Source organism: Notechis scutatus, chromosome 3 (genome assembly GCF_049901735.1).
Source record: "Notechis scutatus isolate UNSWTSFEM ecotype Mainland chromosome 3, rNotScu1.2, whole genome shotgun sequence".
NCBI lineage: Eukaryota > Metazoa > Chordata > Lepidosauria > Squamata > Elapidae > Notechis > Notechis scutatus.
This window is the reverse complement of record NC_142011.1, coordinates 210,776,689-210,791,855: the sequence shown is the minus strand read 5'-3', so window position 1 is coordinate 210,791,855 and position 15,167 is coordinate 210,776,689. Positions and strand designations below refer to the sequence as shown.

The following is a 15,167-nucleotide window of genomic DNA, read 5'->3' as shown; positions in this document are numbered from 1 at the left end:
AAGGGTTTCTCCCTCCCAGCACCGCTCTCCTGGGCCCCCTCCCACACCTCTGCCCAGAGGTTCCCCAGCCGGACTCCTTTAGAAGGGAGGGGCTCCCCTTGGCCAGAGGCTCCCCCATCTCCCCTGGGAGTGAGCCCCCCTTGGGCTTCCTGAGAAAGGCGGGGCTGAGGGCCGGCCCATCTTCTGCCAGGAGCTCCCTGGCTTCCCTCCACGCTTCCCCCTCCCATTTCCCTGCCTGAATTTCCGCTTCCAGTGGCCTGAAGCCCGTTTGCTGCACACCCCATGCCCTCCCTACGTCACCTGGAGGAATTCATTGGGGGAGCGGAAACAGTGACCACCCCAGCCAGCCGCAGAGAAGGCTGAGCCCAGGAGGCCCCCCTGAGCAGTCTGAGGAGGGCAGCCGAGTGTGGCCGCTGGCTGCCTCTGTTAACGCAGCAGCGTCCCTGGGCTCCCTGCACACATGCACACACACAGAGGCAGTGAGGGTTGTAGGCAGCCTGGTCTTTATTGGTCCTGGTGCTGCGTCAGGCCCAGGATTCTCCCTGGCTGCTGCCTGCAGAGGGAGGGTGCTCAGCCAGGGCAAGAGGCCACTCATTCCAAAAACTGTCCCAGGTGCACCAGAGCTACACCTGAGCCGCTGGCTGGTGGGAGCACCAAAGGTGCCCCCCTGAAGGGTGGTCCTGCTCCAAGAGAAGCTCAGCCGCGTTGCTAGGGAGGGCTGCGGAGGGTGGCTGTGGGGGGCAGGGAGCGGGATGCTCATGGGGAAAAGGTGGGGCAGCCTGCTTAGCCTCCCAGGGTCTCTCCGCTGCTGCTCGCGGGGTGCTCCAGCGGTCAGGGTGCAGGGACATCCCTGGGAACAGCTTCTCTTCTGGGGTGACCTTGGCAGAAGCAGAGAGAACATCCCACAAAACAGGCCCAGGCCTTCAGGGGGCAACCATGGTCGAGCAGCCCGCCCGAGCAGGCTGCCAGGCTGCCAGTGCCACAGACGGTGCAAGGGCTGGCCTGCCTCTCCGCTGGGATGCCTGCAGCCCCTCTGGCCACAGAGCCCGGTCCCACCCTCTCTCTCACCTGGGGGCTCAGCGCCAGGCCCAGCTGCTCCAGCGGCAAAGGCCACCCCAGCCGCCCCAGCAGGATGGCAGGAGGGGAGGCACCGATCCCCTGAGTGTGTCCGGCGCAACACAGCCTGGAAGGAGAGGCCAGATGCAGGGTGGCCAGAGCCGCTTGGGGCCCATGTGCTGAACCAGGACTCTGCCCACCTGCTCTTCCCCCAACCGGCTCACCTTCCTCGGGACGGGGCTGCTGGGCGCAGAGGCGCTGCTGTACAGGCAGAGGCTGGAGGTGGAGCAGCTGGGGGAGAGCATCTTGGAGGCGGGGGCAGATTGGCTGCCTGTCCCCTTCCGCCCCAGAGGCCCCGGGGAGAGGTATCTTTCATTGATCTTCAGGTTGGTCCTTCCCTTGACTGCAGGAGAGAAGGCCACCGAGGTGGGGAGGCAGTCGGGTACCCCCCCTGCTTGGCCTGCCTCTGGGGTTCTGGCCCCTGCCCGGCCTCTCACCTCTGCAGGGGTCGTTCTTCACCAGGAACTCATCCAGAGCCGTCCAGCCACCTCCGACTCGCACCATCAGGGTACTTCGCAGAATTCGGACCACGCGCAGCTGCTGGCACTCCCCAAACTGGACAAGCAGCAGGAGGGGGGCATTTGACAGAGGCCATTCTTGGGGTTCCCGTATGGGGAGAAGGCTCCCTCTCAGTCCCACCATCCTCAAGGCAGAGGCAGAGCCCCGTGGCATGGCTGCCCCACTCATGGGCCCCGAGGGCAGAGCTGGTGTGAGAAATGAGCGCCGGGAGAGGCCCGGGCAGGGTAGGCCAGGCCCTCTTCTGCCCCTTGGCCACCCGGGCTCCCCTGCCAGCGTAGAGCACTCTGGTCCTGGAAGCCGAAGTAGGTCCCTGGCTAAGCAGGAAGGGCCAAGAGACACCGGGTGCAGAGGGGATAGGGGGCGGGGGCCACAGGCTCACTCTGTAACGGGTGGCGCCAATTTGCTCCACTTGGAAACACTTCACACAGTTGCACTCGGCCACTTGTCGCTTCACCTGGGTCACAAAAGAGAGGCCGGGGGAAGGAGCGCCCCCAATTTCTCCTACACATGCATGCGTTGGCTGGGGCCTAGACTCCAGCCCAGGCTGCCAGCCTCTCTTTCCGCTCCAGGGAAATTCAATTGCCACAAGCCTGGAGGCCTTGCCTGCTCTCCCTCAGCAACCGCTGGAATTCAGCCAGTGCTGAGCAGGTGCTGCTGCTGCTGCTGCTGCTGCTGCTGCTGCTGCTGAGCGGCCCTCAAGAGCCTCCCAGTGGGGCACCTGGTGGCCACTGAACTGCTGGCCTCCAATGAGAGAATCCAGCCAGGAGGCCAGCAGGAAGTAGCAAAAGGCGACCGTCTGAAGGTTCCCCAGCCACAGCCGTGCCAGAAGTGCCCTCGTGAAGAAGCGTGAGCTCTGGCTTTATGGCTGCACCCCCTTGGGCGATGGAAACCCCAGGCCCAGAGGCCCTTTCCACCTGGGACCTCCCTGCATCCCTCCCGCCATTAGTCCTCGTTCCTGGGCACCCCCCCTTCCCTCCTGCTTCTCCCCTGGCGCTCAGCTGCCTCTCCAAAGGGGTTGGCCCCAGACTCCCCCAGGGGGGCTGAAGAGCTCCAGTTCCCGTGCAGAGATCTGTGACTGCAGCCTCCTTGGGACAGAACTGGGGAGACTCTGAACCGGCAGCTTGGGGGTCAAACTGCACAAGTGTGTGTGTGTGTGCGTGTGTGTGTTGGGGGCACCCTGGTTCCCCTACCTCCTCTTGGATGTGATCCACATTGGCTGCCCTTTGCAGGACGTCCCGGCTGGGGTGCAGAGCGCGGATAAATTCATAATAATCAACGAAACCATCCCTGTTCACGTCAAAGATTTTGGCCACTGCTTTCATCTCCGGCAGGCTGGTGGGGAATTCTGGAGAGGAAAGAAAGGAGTGGAGGAGACCACCCCACCACCCTGCATCCCCAGCAGAGGCAGAGGCAGGGGGTGGCCCTTGCAAGGGGCTCGGGCAGGAAACCTGAGCCTCTTGGCCTGTCCCAGCTCACATCTGTGGCACCCTGCAGGAAGGCAGCCCCGGAGCAGCACTCACTGGAGGCCAGGACACGCCCAATAAACTCCTGCTGGGTGAGGCGCCCATCTTGGCCCCGGTCAATGCTGTGAAAGATGTCCAGGACCCGGGACTTCCTGCGCCCGATCCACTGCAGGTACCGCTTGCGCCAGGCAGCAAAGTCGAAGCTGGCCCTTTCCTCCAGCTGTGGGTGAAACAGAGAGGGCACACCCGCAGCCTCGGGGGCCAGGCGCCAGGACCCCACGAGGGCACCCGAGGAAAGGCCACAAGCAAGGCAAGAAGCCCACGCCCTCCCTTGCTCCTCATCCTCCTGGCAGGCAGAGAGCAGAGGGAGCTGTCCCAGGAGGGGACTGGCACTGTCCCACTGGAGGTAGCCAAAGGCAGCCCAGGCCTCCTGCCAGGCATCTGCGATGGTGGCACCCTGGCCTCTCAGGGCTGCCAGGGGACGCACACGGGGACTGTCCCTCCCTGCAGCTGCCCCACCACTCCAGGGCCGCTCTTCGCCCCCTGCACTTGGCCCTCCTCACCTCCTGATGGCGTTGCTGGGAACGCTGGAGCCGATGCTGCCGGTCCTGAGCTGCCAGCCAGAGGCACTGCCAGCGGTGCACCAGTTGGGCTAGGAGTGGGTTCTGGGGCTCCAGGTCTTCCAGGGGCACGAGGGGGGGCTGGGACAAAGCTCTGCTGGTGCCATGCCATCCTGCAAGGGGGCGAGGGAGGGTCCCACCTAAAACCTGGCGCTATTCAACAGCTGGCTGCCACACGTGAGGAACCAGAGCATTGCCCCCCAGGGGCCTGATTAGGGCATCCCGACCGGGGAGGGCTGCAGATGTAAGGGGAGCTGTGAGCACAGGGCTGGCCTGGCCCCACCTTTTGGGTTGTATTCGGTTTATCTTTAATTCTACCATTTGATAAAACTCTAAAGTCTTCACCCTCTTAGGCCGAGGAGGTTTTTGGAGGGTTTTGGCAGCTTAATTGCCCAAATAACGAGGTGTCAACAGGAAGCCTCCAGCCCCCCCCCTCTTTTCCTGAGCCTCCAGGTGGGACTTGCAAAGTGGCTCAGGATGACGCTGTGGCCAGTCGCCCTGAATGCCCCACTTCCAGCTCAGAGCAAGGGCTGCGGGTGAACCAGGGATTGGTGGCACTGACCAGAAGACCACTGGCAGGAAGAAGCCGTCGCCCCCAGTGGTGCCGCCCTTTCCTGCCTGCCGTTCTTGGCCGCCTTCTCCACCTCGGCCTGTTTGCGGCTCAACTCCTGCATGAAGACCTGGGGGGGGGGAGGGGGTCCCCTTCAGCCACTCAGAGCTCGGCAACCAGCGGCCGTTGCTGCAGGGCCAAGACCCCTGTTCAAGGCCACCCCCCATGCAGGCACCCACAGGCCCTGGGGCACACTCCCAGGGCCTTCCACCTTGGCTGAAATGCGCCACCAGGGCTGCAGCAATCTGGTCGCCAGGGGCTCCCTCGACTGCGTGGCACAGGGCACTGCCCAGCAAGGAGCGAAGGGGGTGGCCGCTGCAGAGGGTCAGAGGGCCAGGGACAAGCAGGGGTCACTCACGCCTCAGCCAACCCCCTGCTAAGAGGCAGGAGAGGCAGGGGGCTGGAGCCCCAGCTCCCACTGGAGGCTACGACTGGCTGGGGCTGGCACGAAGGGAAAGGGGGCAGCCTGGTCATCTTACCATGTGCTGACAATGGAGCTCCTCCAGCTGCCTGGCATCCTCCGGGAGGGGCTCCTGATCCCGCAGGCTCAAGGCCTCTTCGGCAGCTGTGATCCAGTCGCTGAGCCTCTCCAGCACCTTCCCGTCCACAGCCAGGGAGGCCGCCTGGGCCTGCAGCCGCTGCTCCTGCCGCTGGACCCGGCTGCAGAGCTGTGGGAGGAGGAGGAAGAGGGCAACGTTGGGGAGGAGAGGGGCACAGATGGTGAGGGAAGAGAAGCCCTTCCTCCCCACCCCACTGACCCAGTGGCCCCACTGGAGGCCGCCCACACAAAGCCCAGAGTGTCCACACACACCCTCCCCTCTGCTCACCTGCTGGAAGCGGCTCTTGGCAAGGTCGACCCAGGAGTGGACGGTGCCCACTGCATCAGGGTGGCAGGCGCTCAGGATCTCCTCGCCCAGAGAGCTGATGCAGTCCAGCTCCAGCTGCTGGCATTGCACCCTCTGCTGCAGCTCCTGTTGGCAGTGGGCAAAGCCATCAGCACCCCCGTGGGGCCAGCCCCCCACTCCACGGAAGGCTCTGGCATGAGAGTCTGCGAGAGGAGAGCACCAGGGTCTCCCCACCCACCCCCTGACCTCGAGCTGGCTCTGGCCCTCGGCCAGGGCCTCCTCCTCCTCCTCCAGGGGTGCCCCATCCAGGACCGACTTCTCCAGGCCAGACAGGCGGCTCAGGAAGGTGCACAGCAGGCGGTGGAACTCCTCTGCCTGCAGGAGAGAAGGACGCCTGCATCACGGGGCTGCCATTCTGGGGGGCAGAATGTGGGTCCTCTTGGCACCCAGAAACTTCAGGAGGGGACCCAGGCGAGCCTCCTGCCCGTCCCGTGTCCCAGCGCAGGTCCTGTCCTCCTCCCACCGCTGCCCTCTGGCCTGTCCACATGCCTGCCTCAGGGCCCCCTCCAGCCGGTTCTGCTGGGAGACGGAGAGCCGGCCGATGAGTTCCCAGCGCTCTTCTAGCTCCTCCATCTGGGTCTGCAGCCACCGGGTGTCCACGCTGCTCCCACCTTGTGCCAACTCCTGTGCAGAGCACCTCAGCGTCCTGACAGACACCGCCCGCTGGCCCAGCTCTGCCTGGAAGGCCTGCTGGGGCCGAGAGGAGGCCTCACTGCTGGGCACCCAGGCAGTGCAGCCGTCCCGCCCCTTCCTCTCCACCAGGGGCTTCTGTGGGCACGCCAAGCCCACCTCACCCGGACCCTCCACCAGTGGCGTTGCCAACAGCTCCTCCTGGCCCCGCCTCCTGGCTCAGGCAGTGGCGCTCTCCCCCACCTTGTGCTGCTCCATCAGCGTGCCCACCAGGTCTCTGTCCCCAGCCACAGGGGTCTCCTCGGCCAGCTGGGGCTCGACCCAACAGAGCCAGTCCAGGAGGCTCTGAAGGGCATCGCTGAAGCAGCCAGAGGACAGCAGGAGCTCCTCCAGCTTCTGTTGCCTGAAAAGGGTTGGCAGCAGTGAGGGGTTGACGAGGCCTCTGTGCCCCCTTCTCTAGGGTGAAGTGCCAGGCCCACCCCGAGTGGAAGCTCCTTGCAGCAGCCGCCACTCAGGGCGAGCGCCTGCCGGCCTGCGCCCAATTCAGCAGCAGCCGAATCCAGGCGGGAGCGGGAAGTCCGGGCCCTTCTGAGCAACTGTTCCACGGGGCGTGGATGTGGGTCCAGAGACACTTGAAGCCCAGATGGTCCCATGAGTGACCCCATCAATTACCCTCCCTGGTCCTTGCTTGCAAGATTGGGTGAGGGTGGGAGGCATCGGGGATGGACCACCGGCCCCAGGGAGCAGGTCACTCAGTCTCCCAGCATCACTCCAGAGAGGCCCAGGCCCACCCTGGCTCCTCAGCCAACCCTCTTCCCTCTGCCCCAAGCGGCCGGGCCAATGGTGGGCACCTCCCGGCTGCACTTGGCATCCTCCTCTCAGTAGCACTGCAGTGAGGCCACAAGGAAGTGGGGCTCCAACCCCGAGAACCTCCTTCACACACACACACACACACACACCCGCAAGGCCAGATCTGGCTTCCCTGGAGGGCAAGAGCGGCTTGGGCAGTCAGTGCAGACCCGGCGGGGCCCAGAGCCTGCAGAGGACAGGCAAGCAGCCCCCCCAGGGCCCTCTCTGTCCCCTACCTCTCAGCCGCCCAACTCCACAGGGCCCCCCAGCGCTCCTTCAGCTCCCTCTGCATCGCGTCCAGCTCCTGGCCGTCAGCAGGGAGGAGGGCCCTGCCGCGTAGGAGACCCCCTGCTGCAGGGCGGCCTCAAAGATGGGACGCTTGGCCCGCAGGCGCCTCTGGAATCCCTGCAGGGACAGTTGGAGAAACGGCTTTTCCTCCCCCCTCACCCATCTGCGAGGGAAGCTGTCTCCTTGATGGGGAGTTCCAAGGGGGTCCTCCAAATTCAGCTGCTGACATCCCGGGACAGAGCAACACCCCCGGACTCAGGATATAGTGCAGGAGAAGGGAGAAGCTTCCACAGACGCAGTGGGCATGACGCAGTGGGTTCCCCCCCGGCTCACCTTGTGCTGTCCCAGAAGGGCCTTGAGGTCCTCTGGCTTCACAGGGGGGCACCCGCGGGGGCTGGGCAGGCTGATTCCGCCCCATCCATCCATTTGAGGAGCAGCTGCCAGGACTCTCGGAAGTGTAAGGCCAGAGCAGCACTGCACTAAACCTCCCTGGGCACGCCTGCCCTGCCCCATCTCCCATTGCCCTTGGGTGTGTGTGTGTGTGAGAGAGAGAGATACCTGCTTGGCCTGCTGGTGGGCCTCTTCCAGCACCTCCCCCCTCTCGGTCACTTGCTGCGGGACCTTGGCCAGCCGCTCCTTGGCACTGCCCACCAGGCTGCGAGGACCTCCGTTGTCCTGGGTCAGGCAGGCAGCCCCCACCGCCAACCCTGCCAGCTTCTTGCTCTGGGCTTCCACCTCCTGTGCCAAAGCCTGCAGGGACAAACCAGGCAGAGGATGCCAGGACCAGCTCTCCTCCTCCCAGGGCCCATGCCACCCAGCCTCTCAGCGGAAGACCGGAGAGGGGCACTTGACGGGGCCCCACAAAGAGGGCTCAGCCACCCTTGCGACCCGGCCAGTCTGCCCTGGGCCAAGTGGGAATGGCAGGCAGAGCTTTCTTCCCAAATGATGCCAAGGGCACCCACGCCACCCAGGGGGCTCCCCTTCCTTTGCCAGCCGCCTGTGGCTGACCTGCTGCTGCCACCTCTGTTTGCTGACTGTGTCCAGGGTGTAGCTGGGAGGAGGCAGGGCTGCCAAGGCCTCCTCGGTCTGCTTGACCCACTTAAGGAGCTTCTGGAGGGTGGCATGGCACCTGGCGGCCGTATTCGGGCTTTGGAGGAGCTGCTCCTAGGAGAAGGACAGAGCACCGTGGGCTGACCCCATGCAGGAGGAGAGGCCCGCCCTCCGCAGCCCCCCTCCTGCCCACCCACCTTCTGCCCTTGCAGGCAGCTGGTGAGGCTGGCCCACTTCTGCTCCAAGGCCCTCAGGCTGCGCTCGGCCGTAGAAGCCCCGTTTGGGTGGCAGGAGGCCAGCAGGGGCCGGAGCTTCTCTTGGACTCGCTGGTACGTTTGCCCCTTGGATTCCATCTCTTCGCACAGTTCCTGCCCAACCACCAGACCCACCCAGGTGAGGTTCCCCAGCCACGGCCCAGGCGGAAGAGCAGCGTTTGGGAACCGGCAGGAGATCAGATCCTGCCCACCGTGCAGCCTGCTTGCTTGTTCCGCTTTAGCCCAGGGGAGAAGCTTCCTCCCACAGGCCTGGGATCAAAGCCCCCCAGCCCCTGGCCCCGGCCTAGAGGCCTTCCATGGCAGGGATCCTGCATCTGCCCCAGAGGCAGCCCCACACGGAGGGACATCTCGACCCAGGAGCCCCCCAAGCCCTCGCCCTGGGCTTTCCAACCCTTTTGGGTGGTGGTGGAGGCCCCGGACGGCTCCCATCATGCATTGCGGTGCCTCTTATCGCTGTGTCCCTGGCATGCAGTGAGCTGCTTGGGGAGGAACTCACCAAGAGTGCGGCCAGCTTGTCCCTGGTGGCTTCAGAGGGGTCCCGGGTGGGCTTGGAAGAGAAGAGCTGCAACTCCACCTGGTCCAACCACTGCACCAGCCCAGCTACCTCCAGGGAAACCTCCCGCACCTTTGGGAGCACCAGGCGGAGACAGCGGGCAGAGTGAAAAGGGTGTGGAGGACAAAAACCCCGGCTGCAGAAGACCCCCCACCCCCGGGCCTTGAGCAAAGGCCATCCAGCCGTCCCCAGGCCCAAGAGGTGCCTCCTGGCTGCTGGCCCTCCAGCCCTGGAAACGCCTGGCCGTAAGGCCTCCCGCTCGGCCTCACCTGGCTCAGCTTGTGCTCCAGGGCCAGCTGGCGGTGCTCCGTCTTGGCCAGGACCTGGCTCCACCGGTGGCTCAGCTGCCGGAGGCTGCCCTGCAGGCCCTCCGTACGGGCCCCACTGCCATCACTGGGCGGCTGCAGACGCCAGCCAGCCTCCTGCACGGCCTGCACCGTCATTGAGTGAGACAGGACGTCCTTCTGCAGCACCTGCCAAGAGACGGCGTCAGTCTTGCCAACTGCCCACCAGAGAGCAACCCTCTGCCAGGGAAGGGGGCGCCAGACCACCTGGTGCTTGGCCAGCTCGATCTCCCAACTCTGCAGGTCCAGGGAGAGCGGGAGGGGGTTCTGGAGCTGCTCCTCGGTGCTCAGCAGCCACTGCAGCAGCCAGTCCAGCTGGCTCTGGAACTGGCCCAGGCGCAGGACAGCGGCCTCCAGCCGGTGCTGCAAGGGAAGCCCAGAGGCTGTGGGGTTCTGGAGGTGGGGGAGGCAAGCGGCAGGCCTTGCAGGGGGCAGAAGGCGGGGAGAGGCTGCCCGCCAAGCTCCCCTTAAGGGCCTTACCCTCCCTACCCCCCCCCGGTCCAAGCGCCCTCACCTGCCGGGTCAGCAGCTCTTCCTCCAGCCGGGTCCAATGCTCCCGGGAAGCCCTGAAAGCGAGGGGGATCCTCCTGGTGCCAAAGTCTCTGGCGCTGGTACAGCTCTCGCTTGAAGGCCTGCCCGGGGAGTCAGGGAGGCGATGGCACAGGCCCTCCACAGGGCACCACACTTCTTTCCGCAGAGAGCCTGGCAGAGCCCCTCCCGTTGCTCCCCGGGGACTGCGCGGGACTGGCGGTCCCAGGGCCACCCTGAGCCGTGGGGCTGCGCCTGCTCAACTGTGCCGGCACCAGCACAGACCAGACCCTGCTCGGGGAAGGACTGGATGCCATTCCTCCAGAGGGTGCCACAGACCCTCTGCTGCTGGACCATGCTGGGGCCCTGCCCACATGGCAGCAGCCCCCGCTGACCTCAGCCAGGCTCTTGGGCACAGGCATCCCCCCGCTCTCCTCGGGAAGCCAAGCCTGCCGGCCCACAGCCATTCCTCACCTTCCGCTCTGAGAGCTCCTGCTCCACCCGGACCGGGTCCCCCTCACCCAGGACCTCCTGCGTCCCCCGCCGCTCGGCCTCTGCCTGCCAGGCCAAGAGCCTCTGGGGAGAAGGGAGAAGAAACCGGAGGGAAGTAGGGGGAGGGTCCGGGGGAGGCAGGACTGAGTCTGGGGAGGCTTCCTAGGGTTGCTCTTTAGATCTGAAAGGAAGAGTGGCAGATGCTCTGGGGGGACCATCAGCTGGGAAAAGGGGGGGGCTCGCAGGGGCCACCCTGGTGGGAAAGTCACCTGAATGGGGCATCTGAAGGACACAGCACTTCTGTCTGCCCCGCCTCTTCTGGGGGTCCCTGGCAAGTTTGCTGGTTGGTCACTTGATCCCCCTGCCCAGAGCAGGAGACGGCAGAAGCCCCTTCCCTTGTGCCCACAATGCGCTTCTTCCTGGCCACGTCTCCTTGTCCCCAGACGGGAAGCTCTCCTCACCTGCATTGTCGCTTGGTCGGTGACCGGGGCCTGCAGCTGGTCCTCCAGGTGCTTCTGCTGCTCTGCCCACATCCTGTTCAGGCTGTGCCAAGATGAGTACAGCTGGGGGGAGACAGAGGAGTCAGTGGGAGCTGCTGGGCGGGGGCACAATGAGGCTTCCGGGACTCCAGTCTCTGCACCCTGGTTGCTCCAGCACCGGGAGAAGGAAACGGGGAAGGTTCCCGGAGGACGCTCTGGGTGCCAGGCTGCTGCCTCCCCCACCCCTGCTCGGGCGGTGCTCACGTCGTCCAGGCTCTTGGTGACGGTGGGCTTCTCCGGGTCTCCGCACAACGACATCAGCTCCATGCCGCAAGCCCCCAAGGAGTCCAGCTCGCTCTGCAGAGCGTCCAGCTTGTCACGCAGGGCCTGCAGGGTGAAAGGCCACGGGTGCCACTAGCCGAGCCCTCCACCCCCCCAAGTAGCCATCCCCAGGGAGCCTGAACCCCGTGAGCTGTTGGAGAGTTGGAGGGGCAACCCAAAATGACAGGGAAGGCCGGGGCCTGGGCCTGTCAAACAGCAGAGGGAGAATGGGAGAACTCACCCCGGCCATCTTGCCAAGAGACAGCTGGCTGTGGGACAATTGGGCGAGGAGGCGGACGTGACAAATGTGGTCCACCACCATTTCTCCAACCTTGTTTCCATGGACAAAAATGGAAGATGGCGAGTCGTCTTAGACCCACGGCAGGCAAGGCCAAGGTGAGTGGTGAGGCTGCACTGATGGAGACAGCCCAAAGGCAGCGTGCTGTCCCACCCCATGGAACCCCCAAGGCCACCGGCACCGGCCTCCTGGGTCTTCTCTCCTCCATATTGACCAAAAAGAGGGGCCTGGCCACTGACATCTGGCTCTCCTTGGAAGACCTGGGGGTGGCAGCTGCACTACAAGGGGGGCTTCTCCTGGGGGAAAGTCCTGAAGAGTCTGGTGGTCCAGCCTGTACCTGCATGGCTGCCAGCTTGGCCGGGATATCCTTCGGATCAGAGGCCGTGGTGTCTTCCAGGTCCAGCACCGTTCGCTGGGTGTTGCCGAGAGCCCCGGCCAGCTTGACCAGGCCAGGCCAAAACTGCCTGGCCAGGGCCAGGAGTTCCTGCAGGGAGGCCTCGCGCTCTTTCTCCAGCTCCCCCAGCAGCTGCCATTGACTCCACAGGTCCTGCATGCGCTCCTGGACGGCTGCAGCAGCAGGAAGAGGGGCTGAGGCCAGGGAGTGCAGGGACCCCACTTCCGCCAACTGGGTCCACCAAGAGGCCATTGGGCCTCAAACCAGCTGGGACCAACCACGCAAGACATGCAGCCCGGAAAGCTGTGTTCCCACAACACTCTGAGTCCCAAGTAGGCCAGTTCCGTCTCAGCCTAATGTGCGGTGTTGTAAGAATCTAGCCCAGGTTTGAGCCTTGGGCCCCCTAAGAAGATGGTGGCCCAGGAACACAGCCCCTTCCTTCCTTCCTTCCTTCCCCGAGGCTATGCGCAGAGCGTTACTGGGGGCTCTCCGGGCACCAAGGCCCAGAGGAAACTGCCCTCAGGCCACAGACTGGGTGTCCTCTGGGAGTGGGAGCCCCCCCCGAAGGGGACTGGCTGGGAGGGTACCTGGGTGTGCAGTGCTCTGCAGGGTGGCTTCAAGCTCCGCCCCCTGCCCATGGAGGGTCTCAAGGGCCACGCCCAGCTTTTCCAGCTCCACCAGCCGCAGGCTGTTCTCCCAGAGCTGCTCCTGGAGCCAGACGGGCTCTCCCCGCAGAGCAAGTGGGTGCCGCGTGTGGTCCTGCATCCATGCCAGACTCCCGGCCACCAGCTCCAGCCCCTCGGATAGCTGCCAGGAGGACAGGAAGGCCAGGGTCACCCTAGGGGCTTTTCTGCAGGCAGGAGGCAAGGAGAGGGCCACACCAAGGCGGGGAGGGTGTGTGCCCTGAAGGCAGCGGTCAGAAGCCAGCTGCTCTCGAGCAAGGAGGGAGCCCCATCGTTGCCCCAACCGTGGGCCTTTGCACAGGTGGGGCACAGCCACTGGAGGGTAATGGTCCTGGCTTACCTGGCTGTATCGTGGGAGGGCCTCTTCCAGCATGGCAGTGGCCTGTTGGGCCTGCTCTCGGAGACTGCCATCCCGATCCTCGGCCACCTGCAGCCTCTGCCAGAGCGGTGTTGCCTCCCGCGGACATAGCTCGGCCAGCCACGCGGCGATGCGCTGCAGCTTCCCCATCTGCGGCTTGTGCTCGGCAACGGCCTCCCGCAGACCCTGCGCAGGGCGGCAGAGGCGGGAGCAGCTGTGGGTCATGCAGGGGTCCTTAACTCCCCCCCCCCGGTTGCCCCCGCCACTGCTCTCACCTCCAGTGCCTCCTGCTGCTCCTGGAAGGCATTGCAGCCGATGCTGCTGCCGGGCAAAAAGGCCGCCACCGCCTGCTGGGCCTCCTCCAGCCACTGGCTGAGCTCTGCCTGGACCTCGGCATGCTCAGCCAGGAGCAGCTGCCCTTGTGCCAGCTGCAGGGTGCAGGCTGGGCTCTGGCGGCCGAGGGACTCCGTGTCCTCCTGCAGGGCCGCCACCAGGGGCTGCGAGGACACAAGGGACAAAGCGGGAGGGTGAGCCACGTGCCATAAGGTGAAGTGGGCCACGTCCTGCCCCCAAGGGTGACCGCACAGCACCCGAGAGGCAGAACAGAGAAGCTGGGCAGGTCGCAGCGAATGGCACCCATGGCCGGCTGGTCTTTGCAAGTGCTGTTTAGTCTCAAAAAGGACCCCAGGGGAGGGGGGCACCAGGAGGGCCACAGCACGGAGCAAGCGAGGCAGCTGCCAGAGGGCAAGGGGGGGAAAGCTTCCTAGCGGTAACAGTTTGAAAGTGGAAATAATAACCTGAACTGGGGGGGTCCGGAGGCGTGAGGGCTGGGCTGGGAGGCCTTCAGGATTCACTCTGGCCAGGGGTTCTGAACTTGGGGCTGCCTGCTCCAAGCTGTAGCCAGAGGCCCCATTTCACTCCTGTTGCCCCCAAACTGGCTGCAAGCAACGTGGCCTCTTCCAATCGTGCTTGGGGGCATTCTGCATGTGCCTGGACTTCGCTGGACGCATTCCCCCATCCCACCAGATTTATCTCCCCCCCCCCCAGGTCAAATGGCTTGTAGGGATGTCCTGGGCTTTCCCGGCCCACTGAGGCCGGAGCAGCAGGCCCGGGGGTGGGGCTGGAGGAGACCCTTTCTCGCACTTGGGGGAGGGGCTGGGGAAGGTAACACTGTGACAGAAGCCTTGAAGGAGGAAGGGCACCCACAGGAAGCCCACAAGGGGCTCAGAAAGGGGCCCGGAGCAGAGGGAGGGCTGACCAAAAGCAACACAAGGACACCGAAGGCCTGCGATGATGAGAAAAGGAAAACCTCCTCGTCTGCCTGGCGCCACTCTTCCTCCTCCTCCCCCCCCCTTTGCCCCCACTTCACCCCATCCACCCCTTCCCAGCCGGGCTTTCCTTTTTTTTGGGGGGGGGGTCCTTCCCTGCTGCCTCTTGACTTCCTTCTCAGCCTCTTCTTCCCTCTTAGCCCCTCGTGCTGCTCGGCTGCCTGACCCCCCCTTTTCTCCCCCCTCCCCTCCCACGGAGCCCCAGTCGCTTGGCCTTCCCCCAAGCAGGCCCCTTTCCCACCTCCACCTCAATAAGCAGGGGGAGCCCACCCCGACTCCCCACCTTCACCTCCCTGCTCTACCCAAAGCGTTTGCTCCCACCAGCACCAGCCGTTGGGGCCCATCTCGGCCAGGACACTACAAGCGCCACCCAAGCCGGGCTCCTCCTCCCCCATGCCCTGCCGAAGGGGGCATTTCTGCAAGGGCCGCCTTGCAAACGTCTGGATGACCCCTGCACAGAACGGTCCCCTCAATGGCCCCCAAGGTAAAGACCGAGGACTGCAGCACCCACGGCCAAGCCGGGAGCAGCTTTGGACAGGGTGCTCTGCCAGCAGGGCAAGGCCACCTGGGCATCCTCCGCCCAGCCCAGCCCCCCCCTCTGTCTCCCTCCTCTGCAGCCCCTCCTGGAGGTCTGTGGGGCAGAGGCCGAGCAGTGGGTCGGCTGGCCCCTGGCCTTTCTAGTGAGCCCGGATGGCGAAGGGTCTCTGCCGAGGGGCACTGGGGACGCAGGGAAGCCGCAGAGGGAGAGGGAGGCCCAGGGATCCCCCTGCCCTCTTTTGGCACAGGCTGCGCGGGGATGCTCGTTCTGGGGGTGGGGCAGGCAAAGACCAGCCACCACCTGGGGATCCTCTTTTGCTCTGGCACCTTCCTGGCTGTTCTCCCTGGTGGTGCCTGACTGGCCAGTCCCTGGATTGTGGGATCTGGGCAGAGGCGTTGCCTTCTGCCTCAGCCCTCCCTGCCCTCCAAGCCCGGCCCAGCCGAGGGAGCCCAGTCGCAGCAGCAGCTGCTCTTCCTCCGCCAAACATCTCCCTCCTTTGGGGAGGCCCGGGATGCCTCTCCTGCCA

The 15,167-nt window shown here is 65.1% G+C and overlaps 1 protein-coding gene across 1 annotated transcript in view; it reads right to left on the bottom strand.

The window, feature by feature from the left end:
- Window positions 1–486: 486 nt before the first annotated feature.
- The window catches only part of PLEC (plectin), a 107,640-nt gene continuing 92,959 nt past the window's right edge, over window positions 487–15,167 (bottom strand). The window contains 27 exon segments of the mRNA XM_087960099.1: window positions 487–878; window positions 1,281–1,459; window positions 1,554–1,671; window positions 2,826–2,980; window positions 3,156–3,318; window positions 3,662–3,831; window positions 4,281–4,398; window positions 4,808–4,996; window positions 5,156–5,299; window positions 5,420–5,548; window positions 6,107–6,266; window positions 6,949–7,076; window positions 7,559–7,750; window positions 8,009–8,164; window positions 8,248–8,418; window positions 8,822–8,950; window positions 9,148–9,585; window positions 9,737–9,854; window positions 9,986–10,116; window positions 10,225–10,326; window positions 10,704–10,805; window positions 10,986–11,108; window positions 11,678–11,907; window positions 12,322–12,541; window positions 12,758–12,961; window positions 13,051–13,272; window positions 13,380–13,509. Coding sequence (XP_087816225.1) covers window positions 624–878; window positions 1,281–1,459; window positions 1,554–1,671; window positions 2,826–2,980; window positions 3,156–3,318; window positions 3,662–3,831; window positions 4,281–4,398; window positions 4,808–4,996; window positions 5,156–5,299; window positions 5,420–5,548; window positions 6,107–6,266; window positions 6,949–7,076; window positions 7,559–7,750; window positions 8,009–8,164; window positions 8,248–8,418; window positions 8,822–8,950; window positions 9,148–9,585; window positions 9,737–9,854; window positions 9,986–10,116; window positions 10,225–10,326; window positions 10,704–10,805; window positions 10,986–11,108; window positions 11,678–11,907; window positions 12,322–12,541; window positions 12,758–12,961; window positions 13,051–13,272; window positions 13,380–13,509 — 4,576 coding nt within the window. The 3' untranslated portion in view covers window positions 487–623.